The sequence below is a fragment of the Vipera ursinii genome (assembly GCF_947247035.1).
Source record: "Vipera ursinii genome assembly, chromosome: 1".
NCBI lineage: Eukaryota > Metazoa > Chordata > Lepidosauria > Squamata > Viperidae > Vipera > Vipera ursinii.
Genome location: NC_139512.1, coordinates 36,799,751 through 36,817,146, shown reverse-complemented (window position 1 = coordinate 36,817,146; position 17,396 = coordinate 36,799,751). Strand labels below are relative to the sequence as shown.

The 17,396-nt window shown below is 35.2% G+C and overlaps 1 protein-coding gene across 1 annotated transcript in view; it reads right to left on the bottom strand.

Annotated features, from left to right (window-relative positions):
• CCDC85C (coiled-coil domain containing 85C) overlaps positions 1–17,396 on the bottom strand; it is a 186,047-nt gene that overhangs the window by 13,419 nt on the left and 155,232 nt on the right. Inside the window, exons 4-5 of the mRNA XM_083349080.1 lie at positions 16,057–16,161; positions 4,550–4,645 (exon numbers count right to left, since the gene is read on the bottom strand). Coding sequence (XP_083205206.1) covers positions 4,550–4,645; positions 16,057–16,161 — 201 coding nt within the window. The remainder of the gene's footprint in view (positions 1–4,549; positions 4,646–16,056; positions 16,162–17,396) is intronic.

The window sequence follows — 17,396 nt, the reverse complement described above, 5'->3', positions numbered from 1 at the left end:
CTTCATTCTATGTATATGCCTGCTTATTAGGGCTTTTCGGGGGCCCCAAGCGGCATTATTACAAAGTCAGCTTATTGCCCCCAACAATCTGGGGCCTCATTTTACCTACCTCGGAAGGATGGAAGGCTGAGTCAACCTTGAGCCTGGTGGGACTCGAACCTGCACTAATTGCAGGCAGCTGGTGTTACGTAAGGAGGCATTAGCCCACTGCTCCACCAAGGCTCTATTTTTATTTATTATTATTTAAAATGAATAAAGTTCTTCATCACTATATAAAGATTTGGAAAATACTAAGTGTGGGGCTCATTCATGGAAAAGCTCAGGCTTGGTAGTAAAGTCCATACATTCATTACATTCTTCTCTCAGGAAACATTTGTGAACCCAAGAGAGCTGCCATCAGTCAGTACAGCACAGCCTTCTTCAACTGGCAACTCATTTGTACTGGGATCAGAATATCCACAATTTTCAGCTACCTTCAAGACATCTGGAAAGAAGTTTGGAAAAGGCCAATGTAGATAGTTCTAAGCTTGGGAGAAAAAAAGAGTTTTCTATCTTTTCACACTCAAATCATTTTCTCAGAGAGGATTTTAATCACTTTTGAATGGAAACCTTTACAAGTTTGGTGATAACCTCATACTCTTTGACTGGCTTAGATACTAATTATACTGCCATGGAAAAAAAGGAGAGAGATACTATTCATCAATTTCCCCTGAAGTCTGATTATTCTTTAAGTTCCCATAGTAATAGATACAAATGGGATTGCATGAGAAGGATGTCCGATGAAAGAAAACCTGCCAAGTGCTTGTTCTTGCCAGCGGAAACAAGCTGGGTGCTACATTTAAGGAGCATGTTTCTATGGTTTTTTGTTATACCAATCCTATTACTGTAATAAAAAAATCTTCAATTTAAAAAAGCCATAACAGGTTCCCAGTCAAACATACTTAGGATTACAAGCAACCATTTCTGAAAATTCTGTCATTTTCACTAACCATGCCTCTCTTGTAGGTATTTCCATATTTGTGCATATTTGTGCCTATTGTCCATAACTCACAACCAAAAAAATCTTTTCAGCTGAATGTTAATCTTTACAATTCTTTATATCACTATATGCATTTGAACCTAGAATTTTTAAGCTTTTTTTTACAAACCCACCATGTGTGATAAAATGACCCTTCACGTCTTTTACATTTCCAACATAAATTTGAAGTGTCTTTATACATACTTGATATTTTTTCTCATCTCATGCACCAACAATACATCATTTTGTAAAAGTTCTCTTTTAAGTTATAACACAAAGTAAAAATCAGTCCTTTCTGCTACATCTTCTTCTGTTGATCCACATATATAATATAACTGAACTTCTTGGCCCATTTTATCATGTATTCTTTAAATTCTGCCATTTCAAATTTCAATAAAATTTATACATTTTAGCAACCACGTGTTCATCATTTGTACATACTGCAGTCTCAAATTCCATCTTGTATAATTGTGCTCCAGTTGTCTTTTTGTCTAAGTTAAAACCTTTCTATTGAAACACCTACCGGTATTTACTAGATATTGAAGACAAATAGTAAGGTACAGTACAGTTTTTTCTTGTGTTCTGCTTATGAATGTATCATTTAATCAATCACTTTTAGAAAAAGCATGGTAGGCTAGGTGGACATTTAGTATGATTTTGTAAATCTTTATCTTTATCTTATCTTTATTAGACTTATATACCGCCCTTCTCCCATAGGACTCAGGGCGGTTCACAAGGTTTTTAAAATAACAATACAACAATTACAAAAATTAAGAACAGTTAAAATTTATTTTTTGTATTTTTATTTTATTTTAATCCCATTTATATCCCGCCCTTCTCCGAAGACTCAGGGCGGCTTACAATTTAAGCACAAACCAATGTGCTTAGCAATAGCCTTCATTCTATGTATATGCCTGCGTATTAGGGCTTTCGCCCCCCACAAGCGGCATTGATTACCCCAATTAATACTCTCAATAAATGATAGTAGCAGTAACATGTATATTCAAGAAAAGGCTACTTTACTAATCTTCCTATGTCCTAAGGTATAGTATCCCAGGATCTACTGAAAATATGAATTCCTATTTCTTAACATTTGCACTTACTTTAATACTTATGCTCTATTTCTTTCTCTCTCTTGTGGATTTTAGTTTAGTAGGTGCCCACCGGAGAGAATGGCTATATAAATAGAATAACTAAATGCCCACACAAATAATAAAGATATGGAAAAGAAATGTGCTAAAGTAAAATGATACAAAGCAAAAAAAAAGTCCCCTTGGTTTTCTCTGGCTCAGAGAATGATGGAAAATAAGACTCTTATGTCCAGCAGGTTCACAGTCCTATCCTAAGACCCAGGCTCTGCTGAGGGTCCACTTCTGAGAAAAATCCCATTTTGTTATTTTAACCCACAGGTGTCAAACTTGCCACGTCACGTGATGTGTTGCGACGTATCGCGACTCTTTTTGCATTGCCGGCAATGGGGTGGGCACGGCTTCGGTTCGATGAAACCGGCCTGCAGGCCGGCAGTTTCACACCCCTGTTCTAACCTGTCATTGTAAATATATTGCTTATATTTACTTATCAATGATCAGAAACATTTCCTCTACAAAGCATTAGTTCACAGAATCACCCACTCTTTCTTCCAGGTGACTGGCCTTGAAATACGTCTTAAAGATGAATACTGTAATATATATTGGAAGTAGAAAATAGAGAACCTCCTACAAGACAATGGAAAACATCCTGTTCCTTTTGAAAAAGTCAAAGACCTAAAAATGTTATATACAGAGGCAAACTAGACTTTCTTGCGATGACAAGTATCTTCCACAATAGCACTACATCATCTTGTGTAATCAGACCAGGAGAGGATGCTGCAGATTCCTTTTCTTTCAGATATTAGACGGGTAGGAAATCAGAGTGAGGAATTTCTGTTGGTAGCACCTATTAGTTACCATCTGACATTTGGATAGTTCCCCATTCACATGTTAGACTGAAGATCGTGCTCCTCTGGTATACATTTGGAGTTTAAAGAGCTCTTTTAAAAACATTTTTAGTTTTGTCATTGAATTAATTTTAGGATACTTTGTTTTTATAATTCTATGTGATACCCAGAATTTATTGGATTAGGGCAAGATATAAATTCTATAATAAATATTCTGGCTGCAAAAATTCTGGCTGCAAAATCTAGTATGATTTTTCTTGGATTTCAAAATGCGATAACATTGCAATCAATTTTGATTCAAATCCACATAACGAAGTGTGTAAAATATACTTTCCAAAATTACATGTCATTGTTCCATGATATAACTGCACGTTGATTGCTTAGAATTAGACTAGTACTGTATTTCCTTTTTCCTGCTTATTTTTAAATCCTCAGTTACAAAACTGGGTCATTTGCTTACTTAGTGTAACCTACTTTAAAACTGTATAACTCACTAACTTAACTGACATTAAGATCATTGTTTGCATGGCTTAAACTAATTCAATCTGTTGCTTTCCTTTTTTGATGAGGCAGGATACAAGGAAAATGAGAGGGATTTAGTGACAAATAAAACTAGATCTTTAATGAAAAGGAAATAATTAATTGTTGATCCATGTGGGTGTAGACTGTGCCACTAACTCATTTGGCCTCCATATGTCTTCCGTATACTCAACTGTGTGGACAGTCAAAACTCAGAGTCAGAAATGGCACACTGGCAACCAACTACTGACTGCTCTCGGAGAATGAATGAACCAAGAAAATTGAGATGGTTTAATTAACAGCTGCTGGTTATCCAATCTGTGAAAGTCTGCCAAGTTTTATTACCAGCTCAAAAGTCTTTCCTTATATCTCATTTGTTAGAAATACAAAGCTCTGTAATAGCACTTTTGCTTCTTTTGCTGTCATATCCTATTGCACAGTATTTGAATTTTGAATTTTATTGAATTTATATACCGCCCTTTTCCCGTAGGACTCAGGGCGGTTTACAGGGTATATAAAACATCAATACAAAAATTAAGAGCAATTAAAAAAGATTAAACTAAATCCCTGAAAAAATATAAAACCCCAGTTAAAACCCCAATTAAATAGTATTGCCATTATTTATAATATGAATGACAGAAAATTTCCGGGTAAAACTTTTGTTGTTGTTGTTAGTTGCGAAGTCGTGTCCGACCCATCGCGATCCTATGGACAGCGTTCCTCCAGGCCTTCCTGTCCTCTACCATCTTCTGGAGTCCATTTAAGCTCACGCCTACGGCTTCAGTGACTCCATCCAGCCACCTCATTCTCTGTCGTCCCCTTCTTCTATTGCCCTCAATCTTTCCTAGCATTAGGCTCTTCTCCAGTGAAAACTTTAAAGAGATGTAATACTGTTAAATTTCCCCAGTCTACATTTCAGCTGTTTCTTCCACTCTGATATCTTTCAGGTTCCAACAATATAGAGGACATTACGTTAAGTGACAAAAAGCAGGCAAAGGATATCAGTGTCTTTTGAAGAAACTATCCTTTGTGCCAGAAAATATGGCTTATTGCATTCACAAATATGCAATACATACCTTCATAGCATGTACCACTGCTTCAGGTTTCTGGCTTAGAGGAATATACCCAACTGCAGGAGAAGCAGCAAAATCAGGAGTCATGCGAAAGGGTCCCTGTCAAAATATCATTAAAAAAAAATCCTTTTAATATATAGTTTGTAATCCCTACTTCAGATTCTTCTGTAGTAACATCTTATATTCCTAACAAATTAAGAAAATCAGTGTGGTTTGTTGCTGTTTTGGATAAAACTCCTGAAAATACTGTGGACAGCCAAGAAAACAAACAAAGGGATCATCAAACAAGTCGACACAATGTCCTCACTCAAGACACAAATGATCAGGTTCAATTATATTAAATATTATACTTCAGTCACATGGTGTAAAGGCCCAGCTCTGACCATCACCATTAGCCACCATTTCACACTTCCTGCTGCTTTGACCTAGGACAGGGGTCGGCAACCTCGGCTCTTTTATGACTCGTGGACTTTAACTCCCAGAATTCCTGAGCCAGCTATGCTGGCTCAGGAATTCTGGGAGTTGAAGTCCACGAGTCATAAAAGAGCCGAGGTTGCCGACCCCTGACCTAGGATGATATTTCCACTATAATTGATTCCCATGATTGCTAATGCTATGGTTTCAAATGCTGGTTTTTTTTCTGGAATGTGAAGGGATTGTTCCCCAATGAACTCTGGCTTCTTGAAATCAAAAGATTAGAGTCTTCTCATAGTCAAAAACAGGAGATGAATGGTGTTTCTGAATTACTCCAAAATGTGATGTGATGCTAAGCCCAGAGCTATATTAGTTTACGTGTCCAAGTGTCTGACTACTATTGGTTTCCCTAAAGCCAGCAAAGAGTTTCTGCTTCGAGTTTATCACTAACTTAAATCTAAAAATCAATGAAAAAGACAACAGAGAAAATAGCAAGCACTTTTAAAACTAAAAATAATGCTTTACGTACTTCTTTGGGAACCCAAAGGCAGGACAATTTTTTAACAAAGTAATTTCTCAGTGATAGTATTCATCAATTAAGGATTTGCAAAGTTTCAGATTTGACTATAAAAATATTCTTTGACATGTATGGGAACAAATGAAAACATCCACTGGCAACTCATTAAAGAGCAGTGGCACAACCCTAGAAACAGTCACAGCCGTCTTAATATATAGTACTGATAATGCTTCAAGTACATCTGCACCAGTTTTAATTTAGAGATGTGTTTCTTAACCTTGGCAAATTTAAGATGTCTGGACTTCCCCAGCATGGGGAATCCTAAAGTTGAGAAGGTGGACAAGTAATTTTAATTTTTTTAACTAGTTTTTATGTATTGCTCTGTTCACCGCCCTGAGTCCCCTGGGAGAAGGGCGGTATATAAATTAAATTAATAAATAATAAATAAATAAATTTAGAGAATTCCTTCACAAACATCTTGGTTTGGAACAAAATATTGTGACTCAATGACAACAAATGAAAACTATTAATGTCACTACATTGTTTAAAAGTTTAAAAGTATTGCAGTGGCATAAAGTATTGCTGGATGGGTGAAATTCTAGAACAGTGTTTCTCAACTTTAGTAACTTTAAGATGTCTGGACTTCAATACTCAGAACACCCATGCTGGCTCTAGAATTCTGAGAGACGAAATACAGATATTTTAAAGTTGCCAAGGTTGAGAAATACCACTTCAGAGTAACATTATGAGGTATGACACAATGAGAGGAAGCATACACTTAATAGTGGTGTAATGAATTATAAACCAATCTCATTGCAGAGCCATTTTCATAATTTAGACATCAAGCCAATTTTTGGATTGCTAACAAAGAATTAAAGGGAGACTGATATGCATTTCAAACTTATTTGTTCTCATCAGTCAGCCATACCCTTCTGAGATTCGAACCTGGGCTGATTGCACCTTAGGCAATTGTTCTAACCTTTAGGCCACTGGCTCTTTCTCACTTTGTTAGCTGAGAAGCAAGGGAGATATGTGTTAAATGTTTGTTAAGTATTTAGATTACCTTGCTAGGCCCCAAACATGGGACAAATCTTATTTCCTGTTTCAGGTTGAAACAGGAAATAAGATTTGTCCCATGTTTGGGGCCTAGCAAGGTTAGATAGATAGATAGATAGATAGATAGATAGATAGATAGATAGATAGATAGATAGATAGATAGATAGATAGATAGATAGATAGATAGATAGATATAGACATAGACATAGACATAGATATAGATACAGATATCTATCTATCTCCTGGGCATGAAGATTCTTTTGCAATAGCACTTATGAAAGCCAATGGGTTTTTTTTGCCCCATCTTAACATTGTTATGATATTAATAGTAGCTTGTAGAAGACTTAAACCATTTTTCCTCACCATCTTCCCATGCATGCACACATGCACATATACACACACGACAAAATCCTTGGCTGTTATACTGTGATAAAAGAATGTGTTTGTGCCAAATGTAAACTAAGATCTAACCAAGGTTAAGCAAAAGGCTGAAACTAGATCTAGAATATGCTAACAGGTAATTAAGGTTATTTTTAAATCACGGCAGATGGGTAGAGACCATGACATTTCTGAGTACTTTCTTTAGCCATTTTGATTACATGAGAAGAAAACAAGAACCACCTGTGAGGTCATCCTCAACAAAACCTATGCTAGTTCTGTGTAACTGCAGCGTTCTTTTCTAAATGCTTGCTGACATATTGCTTGACAATCTATTACCCAATATAGTCGTTAAATATATTGATCTGTAGCCTGTCTTCTTTTGTCCATTGAACTTTGGAATTTTTTGCACCTCCAGACTTCTAGAGTTTTGGGGGGTTTTGAAGATTATACTCAGTGGTTCCGAAATCTTTATACCAGCTGCTTCAGGCTTCTAGAATTTGACAGTCCTGTAGCCTTGAATTCGATTATGGTCTTATTAGATTTTGATCAGTCCTGAGCTGCATTCTGACCTGCTTTCATCCATCAAGTTAGGAATAATGTTTCTAACAATCAAGAACTATCTTGATATATGGCATCTTGTGAAATCTACGCAGACAGAGGAACAAATACTATACTTTCACAATTGATTAAAAATATGAGGACAATTTTCTCCACAATGTGGATAACATACTGCTAACTAATTCATCCAGCTGTTGGTTCTCACTTGGTTAACTATATGAATTCATCTAGTATATGATCATCTATTTTGGAGGTCACACAGGAATACTCTAGGTATACTTCAAATAAAAAATTGCTTGCTTGCTTGCTTGCTTGCTTGCTTGCTTGCTTGCTTGCTTGCTTCCTTCCTTCCTTCCTTCCTTCCTTCCTTCCTTCCTTCTTTTAGAAGTCAAACTATAACTGTGCATAAAAACTATCAGGAAATATCTAACAATTTATGGTCTACATTTATTGTACAACTTTAATTGATATTTCCCCTTTGTCCTTCATGCTACCCTTTCTCTCCTTTTGCATCAGTTTCTATGGAAACAAACAGCAAGATAATGCATAAATGCATCTAGTGATATCATATGAAAAATCAGTCTGAATGGTGGCATGGGAAATGCACGCTATGTGATGGCAATTTGACAGGTTCAGTCACCTGTTAAACTCAGCACATACTATAGTTTTCAAAACACTCTTTTTCTCAAAAATACTCTGTCAGTCATTGTCCTGCCATGCCTTCCACAATACTAAACATTCATGTGAGACTACTGGATCAAATGTTAAAATGTAAATTTCTGAAAATGTCTCTATCAGTTTTTTAGTAATAATATTTCAAAAGTATATGCATATTTATATTTTTCTTAGCAATGCTATATGAATGGTTTCTCAATACCTTCTCCCAGTATGTTTTTAAAACTTTCCAATCTAGCCACTGACCCCTAAATTCCACTATTCAGGGACTAACTACAGTTGACCGTGCTTAGATTTTGAGTTAAACAAAGCTGACTAAGGTATATTCGGGAGAAGGGCGGTATACAAATTAAATTAATAAATAAATAATAAATAAATAACATCTGCTAAGACCTCTTCTGTTTATAGAGTGTATTTTAATAATAGTTTTACTGTATTCATTTAATTAATCAGTATTCAGTGGGTTGTAAGTTATCTTGGGGAAATTTTCCAGTTCTGAAAGATAGAATAAAATTTAACAAATAAAATAGGTAAATAAACAAAATGATTTTTCCATGCTTTAAAATTTTGGGCCCCACATTTGAGATAATTTGAATTCTAAAATTTCTAGAATTTCTAGAATCAAAAACACTGGAGGGTAATGGCATTTTTACAGTGGAACTTTTTGCCACGATGTTCTGGTCAAAACTGGGTTTGTTCTAGTTTTATTGGAAATTAGTAGAACCCATTTTGTACTACAGTACCACTGAGCAGGATTACCTGGAAATTCACTTTTTAGTACTGCAGCAATTGTGTGGGCTTTGAAGGTTTTTTTTCCTCCTGCTGCAGATGATTATTTATTTATTTATTTATTTATTTATTTATTTATTTATTAATTAGTTGAATTTATATACCGCCCTATTCCCGAAGGACTCAGGGCGGTTCACAGGGCAGTAAAACAATACAAAAAGAGAATAAAATGGAATTAAATTAGTACAAGCCCACAATTCATAATAACAATAAAATTAATTTTTTTAAATTAATTTAATATAATTTAATATGATTTAATTAAAAGACTTTAAAATTATGCAATAAATAAAATTATAAAATACAGTTACATGGTTGCAGACTGCTTTCAGGTCTATTTAAATATAGAAAATGTTCTATTCCTTCAAGGAATTAAAAAAAAACATTCAAGAGGCCAGCAACTAAAGAACAGAAAAAGAAAAATCAGCATTTAAGGTGATAATTCAAATTTTTCACATTCATGCCTGACTCACATTGCACATCAGGGGAGACAGCCCAGGACCTATCATAAACTAGATTGTGGTAGCAGCTCTTCCAAGCAAGCATCTATTTAACTCAAATTGCAGGATTATTCATTCAGAAATGTGCCGAGAAATCACACCATTCAATTTTAACATGCTGTCATCATCACTTGCTGAGAAGTATGCTGGTGAGAACATGTTAAAAGGGGTGAAAAAAGAATAAGAAAATCTATCTCCTTCCCCTCCTCCTCTTGCTTTCAAATCTGAGCCCTTCAGTATTTTTGGAGCAAAAAAGTATTACTCATTATAGAGGGAGGGCACTGAACTGTGAATGACAACATATACACAAAATCCAAACAATAAAACAAGAGATCCTTCTTTCTTTTCCTGCATGGATTTAGATTTGTGCTGAACTGTAACAATTCTTTAGTTATTTGGAAATATGAAGGAGTTTTCCTTATATTTCTAAGAAATTACAATTAATTAATCACAAATTACAGGAAATTTAAGAAATTACAGGAAGACCATTTTTATGATAAAACCAACCAACTTAAGCATGGCTGAGTACACATTTCTCTTCAGTTAATTTTCTACGTGGTCTGAGATGGGGAAAGATTAATACAAGAGTTCATGTAGCTGTAACTCAGGGTCCCACAATGCAATAGTTTCTTCCTACTGATCCAGATCTATTGTTTTGTTCAAGAGAAAGATATTCTCAAGACAGGTGTAAAGTAAGGTGAGAAACACTGAAAAGTCCTAAACCAAAATGAGCCTCTCCTCTTCCAGTTTCAGATTCCTACACAGAGTTTGGGACCTTTCATTATTTTTTTTAACACTGATCACAAGTGGCCTTTTCCTAAACCAGTTTGAAAAATAAAAATATACAGCGTGAAATATTAGGGTTTGAGAAGTTAACATACAGAATTATAGAACTTTTTTGTTTGTGTGTTTATGTGTAAGAATTGAGGGTATAGTTTAGATATGGAAGGACTGAGCTCAAATCTCTACTTGATTTGAATTTTATGCTATCTAGAGATAATCTAGGAATAGGGAGAAATTACACTGTAATGGAGATGGGAAACTCTGGTTATGTTAGTTTGAATGTCTTGGTCCCAAATCCTTTGGCCAAAGTTTTATCAAGGCTATGTATAGCCTTGATATCGCCATAATAGAAAAGCCGCAGTATATCCAATCATGATTGATTTGTCTCCTTAGGAAGGAGATAAACCTCCCTAACTAGAGCAGGTAGACCAAGGAAGTACTCCAGATAATTTGTTTAAACCAGAACCTATCAGGACAAAATCCCAAAGAAATGCAGCCAAATAAGGGCATTAAGTAAAAGTAACATTTGGTGATCCTGGTTTAATGACCACTCCTTCAGCAACCTTTCAAACTTACAACAGGTGTTGAATTAGTGGTAGTTACAACTGGTCCTGGGAATTCCAGGTGCTGCAGCATCCTGCCTCCCAATGATTGTGATCTGGTTCTTGGCACCTGGCTCATGATTACAATGCTTCAGTGAGCTATGATCACATGATCACAATTTCTGACATTCCCAGCTGGCTTTCCACAAATATGAGATCCTTGCTTAGCAACCCATGCGGTTGTTGCTTAAAAATGACAATCAGGACTGCCAATCATTGCACTTTACAACCGCATTGGTTAGTAATGGCAGTTCCTGCCCCAATTACCAGAGTAAATCAAGGACTACCTGCATAGCTTTTAGGAGTTTTGACTGGATGACTTGAAGTGTTTTTGGAGATGTACAATTAAACACCGTATAGCATTACAGCTAGAATTTTAGCACTAAATAATTTAACTGCTGTTTAGACAGAGATGCTACAATGCTGGACTGTATATTTAACAATCTCTAGGGATGTTTTTAAAGTCTTATTTTAAGATCACTCATTTGCTGGTGCAATGGATGGAAGTTTGAAAGTAATCCCTTAAGTATTTAGTGGTTTTAACCTAGTGAAAAAGGCTCCCACTGATCTTCGAAATAACTGGCAACATAAGCACTTTCTTGGGAATATTAAAATGTTTATTTTAGTATTCTCTAGAGCCAGTTTAGATATAAAAGCTAGCTGGGTGACCTTGGACCAGCCACTCACTCTCTGCTCTAGGAAGGAAGCAAAACCAAACCATCTTCAAAATCTTGCCAAGAAAATTGCAGGGACTTGTTTATGCAGTTGCCAGGATCAACACTGACTCAAAGGAACACATGTACACAAACAAAATCTCTAGAGAAATAAGGTGATAGAGTGTTAAATAATCTATGTGTACTCAGATGAGTTATAGACAGAATACCTAAATCATCCACATATAAAAATGGAGATGGGGCAGTGGGTGAGAAAATTCTAGTTTAGCAAAAAAATTCAATGTTATCACTGATATAAACATTGAAAAGAAATGGGGCAAGAAAAGTTCCTTGTTTAATGTCTTTTTGGTGTTCAGTTGAATTTCTTTTGTGAATATTCTTCAGTTGTGTAGTAACATCTGGTGCAATGTTATTATAATTAAGAGAGACAGCATTCAATCAATGCAACAGCTAATTTCTTCCAGAGTCTGTCACATGGAAGTGAATCAAACTGCCCTTTAATTTATAAAAGCAACATACAGTTTTTGATTAACTGGAGTGTGTCTTGGCTAGGTGATGTTAATTTATGCTTTGGTCTATTGTTGAATATTGAAATCTGAATGCTGCCTGTTCAGGGATCAAACTGTTCTCTGATAGTATCCAATTCAATAATCTCTATTATAAAATATAGTATATAGTTAGCTGATTATGAATAAAAGACTAGTTGGTCAATAATCAGTTGGATCACACTTGGTTAGGTGTGGGAAAGAAAGAAAGAAAAAGAATAAATGGATTAAAATTCTTAATTTTTTTAGTCTACCACAAGGATAAGTGGTGGATTATATACAAGAGAATAACTTTTTTTTTAAAATCCCATTTATATCCCGCCCTTCTCGGAAGACTCAGGGCGGCTTACAATCTAAAAAGCACAAATCAATGTGCTTAGCAATAGCCTTCATTCTATGTATATACCTGCTTATTAGGGCTTTAGCGCCCCCCCCCCAGCAGCATTTTTACAAAGTCATCTTATTGCCCCCAACAATCTGGACAGGAAGGAAAGAAACTTAAACAATTTCCCAAAATTAATGAGGGTGGGAACTGCTGTTCAATTGCAATCAAGAAGAAAACTCTTGTGCTTTGACTTGTACAAATTTATTCTGGGATTCAAAAATAGTTTTGATTTTTTTTTCTGTATGATCACAAAGTCTAGGAAACCTGTTCTGAGTTTGGAATGAAAATTTAGACTCTTAAGAAGATAACATTACTCAATTAATTCTAGGTTCTATAATAGTGTTGGCATAATATTCACCTCACCGGTAATTTTTTTCCTTCGTCTCCCTCCCCGAATCTCTTCTCCCACACAGACACACAGACACACACACACACACACACACACACACAGAGAGAGAGAGAGAGAGAGAGAGAGAGAGAGAGAGAGAGAGAGAGAGAGAGAGAGAGAGAGCGCAAGAATTTCTCTTTCTGATGAAGGATAATAGAGCACTAGTTATAACACAGTATTTTTTTTTTGTTTTAAATTAATGAATACTGTCAGTGTAACAAATGCTATTTTTACTACTTTTGCTCCAATGAAGCTTTAAATCTAGTCTAATCTTATTTGGTTAAGAGTGTACCAAATTATCGGTTTGTTAGTATTCTATTTAGCCAGCAAGCTGCCTATTTACTAAGAGAACATTTGATTCAAAATAACTGTGACATTTCATTATTGGACATCCACTATTCACTTAGACTGCAGGCATCCAATTTAAAGCAAAAGTAGCCTGGCTGCTTCAGCCTCTGTCTTTCATATTTAAAGAATCGTGTTGTCCTAGATCACATGGAGGAGGATTTACAAAATTGAAAATGCTGAATACTCTGCCATAGGGCATAAACTAGGGAACACACATGCTTGCAGAGAAGGGAGAGAATAACAGGACTGAATAACAGATTTTATCTGAATAAAAAAAATCTCTGTATTTTACTGTGTTCCTCTGAAATATTTAGTCATATATAGAGAACTATATATAGTCTTTTAATCAACAGCATTAACAAGAAAATGGAAAGAAAGAAAAGGCCATTTTCCTCTTCACACTGAGAAAGGCTTTATTCCAGATGCTATTCTCTCATTGAATATTCAGTTTGCTTCAGATACATCTTCTAAACAGGTGCACATGAAACAACATTTGGGGTTGTTCAGAAGCCAAACCAATCTACCTATCTGCCTAGCCCAGCCATTGTCTTGTCACAATATATGATTAGCATCATGGCAGTATTTCATAAAATCTACTCAACCCAACCAAAAGAACTTATGCACCCTTTTCATGCAGTAAGGAACAAATAAAAAGGTTCATTTAAAAATGGGCATGTACATACACAAACACACACACAAACACACACACACACACACACACACACACACAGAGAGAGAGAGAGAGAGAGAGAGAGAGAGAGAGAGAGAGAGAGAGAGAAAGTTAACTGTTCCTTTTGTCCTATGAAGCCCCTTTGGAAAAATAGTTTTGGCACTTATGCCCAGTTAGAAGCCACATTCTATGACTCAGGGAAGGCAGGCTGCCCTAAGAATTTGCTAGGATCAAAACCATAGGATATCCAATGCTGTAGGTGTGAAAGCAGGCAAATAATTAACTGCAAAACAAACTTGCCTCTCCAGGGAAACTCACAGAATGGGCATCCCATTGTATTTGAAGTAAGATTAAAATTTTGGTATTATTATTATTCATTATTATGTCTGACTAATATAACCAAAATGTAAAATTTGCTTGTTTTAGGATGATCTTTTCAAATCTGATATTTTGCAATCCATTGAATATTTCAGTTAGTTCATGAATACAATATACTTCTCCTGGTACTAAATATTTCTTTCTCCGTATAACCTAAACTTTTACAAGTAATTATTTGGCATATTTTAAAAATCTTTTCTTTACCATTAATATAAGTATCTGGCTCAAATGAACAAATAAGGATTCTTTCATCCTTGACACAAATGTGTATAGTAAGCTAGAAAGTTAGGTATTAGAAATCTGAAGACTACAGTTGGCTTTCCCTCGTGTCTTGAATGAAGACATTCAATGGATTAAAAAGCAAACTGGATCCATCAATCTTAATATTTGATTAATAACAGATAAATGTAATACATATTTTGCAGAGAAATCACAACTAAGTTATTTTAATCTTCTAATGTTGGACCTAGTTCAGTGAGTATAGACTTTGCAGTCTCATATACATGTAACACTAAGCAAAAGACCTTGTTACTATGTTACACCATGATATGATTAATGTAGGAAGATATTGTGTGGATCCCAATACTACAATCTATAATCCATCATTTATGGTTGGATGTGTTATGTAAACTTTGCCAGTTACAATTTATTCAAGTTACTATAGATGATATGTAATACTTTAACACAATAATGTACATGTGTTATATACTGTATAGATATCTATGGTATTTTGTGATGTGTTAACCCATGTATTATGGCTTAGAAATGTGTCAAGCAGGTACTGTGATTTGTTCAATGAACCATAGTTAACATTTGGTTTAACAAAATGTGTAAACCAGGTTATATGGGTATCCTTTTAGACCAGGGGTCCCCAACTTCCGGTCCATGGACTGGTACTGGGCCATGGCATGCCAGCAACTGGTCCACACAAACAAGCAAAGCCCCATCCGCGGGATGCAGGCAGCACACAAACTCACACATTCTTTTCTCCATGGAACCGGTCCCTGGTACCCAAAAGGTTGGGGACCTCTGTTTTAGACTATGAAGCCAAACTATATGTAAACGCATATATTTACTCTGTTTCCCTTAGTACATTCCTTTTAATTCCTTCAAACCAATCTGGTACTGAGAATAAGCACTACAATATAATATGTATTACTTCTTATTCTAGTATTCTTATTCTAGTATTCTAGTAGAGTTAACCCTTTAAAGAAAATTGACAATTAGTTTCTACTGTGTAATCTCTTATACGCAATTAAATTCTAATCATACAAGATTCCACAGTCCTAGAAAAATATTTAGGAGATTAAAATGTGAAGACATGTAATTACTGACTTATGGAGATAACAAAAAAACACCTTAAGTTTTTCTATAAAAATTAAATGGTTTAAGAACTAAGAAAAAAATTGTCAGTCTAAGTAGAAAACAAGAAGGTAAGTAAAGCATGGTTTTATGAACTATTGTATACAATACACAATATGTACAAAACACAGTGGATGAAGCCAATACAAAAACAAACAATACTATTTCTTAGTACCATATATATCCAGTTATTATACCTTGCTTCATCAAGGTATTCTTAAACTGTTAGTTTAAGAATGGAAAATTTGGGGAAATCTCTGATGCTATATTCCAGTCAATCTGCTCCTTACAAGGCACAAAATACTTTCTTAATTTCCCATAGATACTACTTAGCACATGTCAATAGATGTACAAATCTCTGTCTCCTGCTTTCTTTGACAATCTTCCAGAAATGAACATTTTTCACTTGGGTTCTGGCTCCTTTTCTATACAACTTTAAGACTCCCACCAACATAATGAGAATGAGTGGACCTCTGTATGTATCTTACATTTTGCATGGCATCCTGATACTGCGACAATGATGACAGCTGAGACTCAGAATGGTATGGGGTTAACCCTTTCCTAAGGGTCCTCAGTTCCCCAGTGCTTGATTGCTGAAAAAAGAGAGACAAAGATAAAGCAGGACATCTGTTTAGTCCAAAGTAAAACATGAAACCTAATTCCATTATGTTTCATTCTTTGGCTCTTATTCTATCATCTAATGCATCTTGTTCAAGGCACATTTATCTTTGGACTTTATGTAGGGCTGGACTCTATTAGTTGGAAAACATCAGCTATATACCGTAATTGGAAGGGACACAGTATTCCATTATTCCATCTTTCTCTGTAGCCCTCAGTATCAAAAATCTCTCAAAAGTTTAAAGAAGGATTTTTTTTCAGCAATCAGAAGGACTGCACAGCGGAGAAAGAATTATGATAGCCTGTTGGCAACAACTTTCTGCTGGTGGTAGTGAGAATAGGTAGTGAGAATAACTAAATTCCACACAATCAGAAAAATTATATTTAAATCAAGAATTTGGGGGAACAAACTATTTTAATGACTACAAGTAAAGTATTTTCTAAAACTTAGGAAATCATTTTCCAATTGTTAAAATTTTGTTCCTTGATATTATTGATCTTCCATGTAAAATAATATTTTTGGAAGTAATTTAAGATAAAACATATAATGATATACAGGCTATATTTTTTCATGTCTGTTTTGCTTTAAGGGTGGTTTGAAAATTCTGAAACCATAAAATTAGCTACATATCTTTAGCAGTTTCGGTTAGTTTGTTTAGCAAATTAATAATGATAAACAGGTGGGCAATTTAGAAATAAATTTTGGAATGCACCCATTATCCATTCCAAGTCTATTACTTTTTCTCAATCAATAGCAATTGCATCTAAACATAGACTTAGCAATATCTGAACCTCACATAAAATCACTGATAACACGGTCAATTATTCAAATGTGGAAATCACAAACATACATAGCCATTAAACAAATCTGTGACATATCAAACAAATAGTTTTCACTGCAATGTTATAGACCATGGCTTATATAACAATAATAACAATAATAATAACAACAACAACAAGTTGGAAGGGACCTAGGAGGTCATCTAATCCAACCCCCTGCTCAGGCAGAAAACCCTGTACCATTTCAGCCAAATATTGGAATACTGCTATCATGTCCCTCCTCGTCCTTCTCTTCATTAAACTAGACTTACCCAATTCCAGCAGCCATTCCTTATATGTTTTAGCCTCCAGTCCCCTTTGTTGTTCTTCTCTGTACTCTTTCCAGAGTCTCAACATCTTTTTTACATCATGGTGACCAAAACTGGATGCA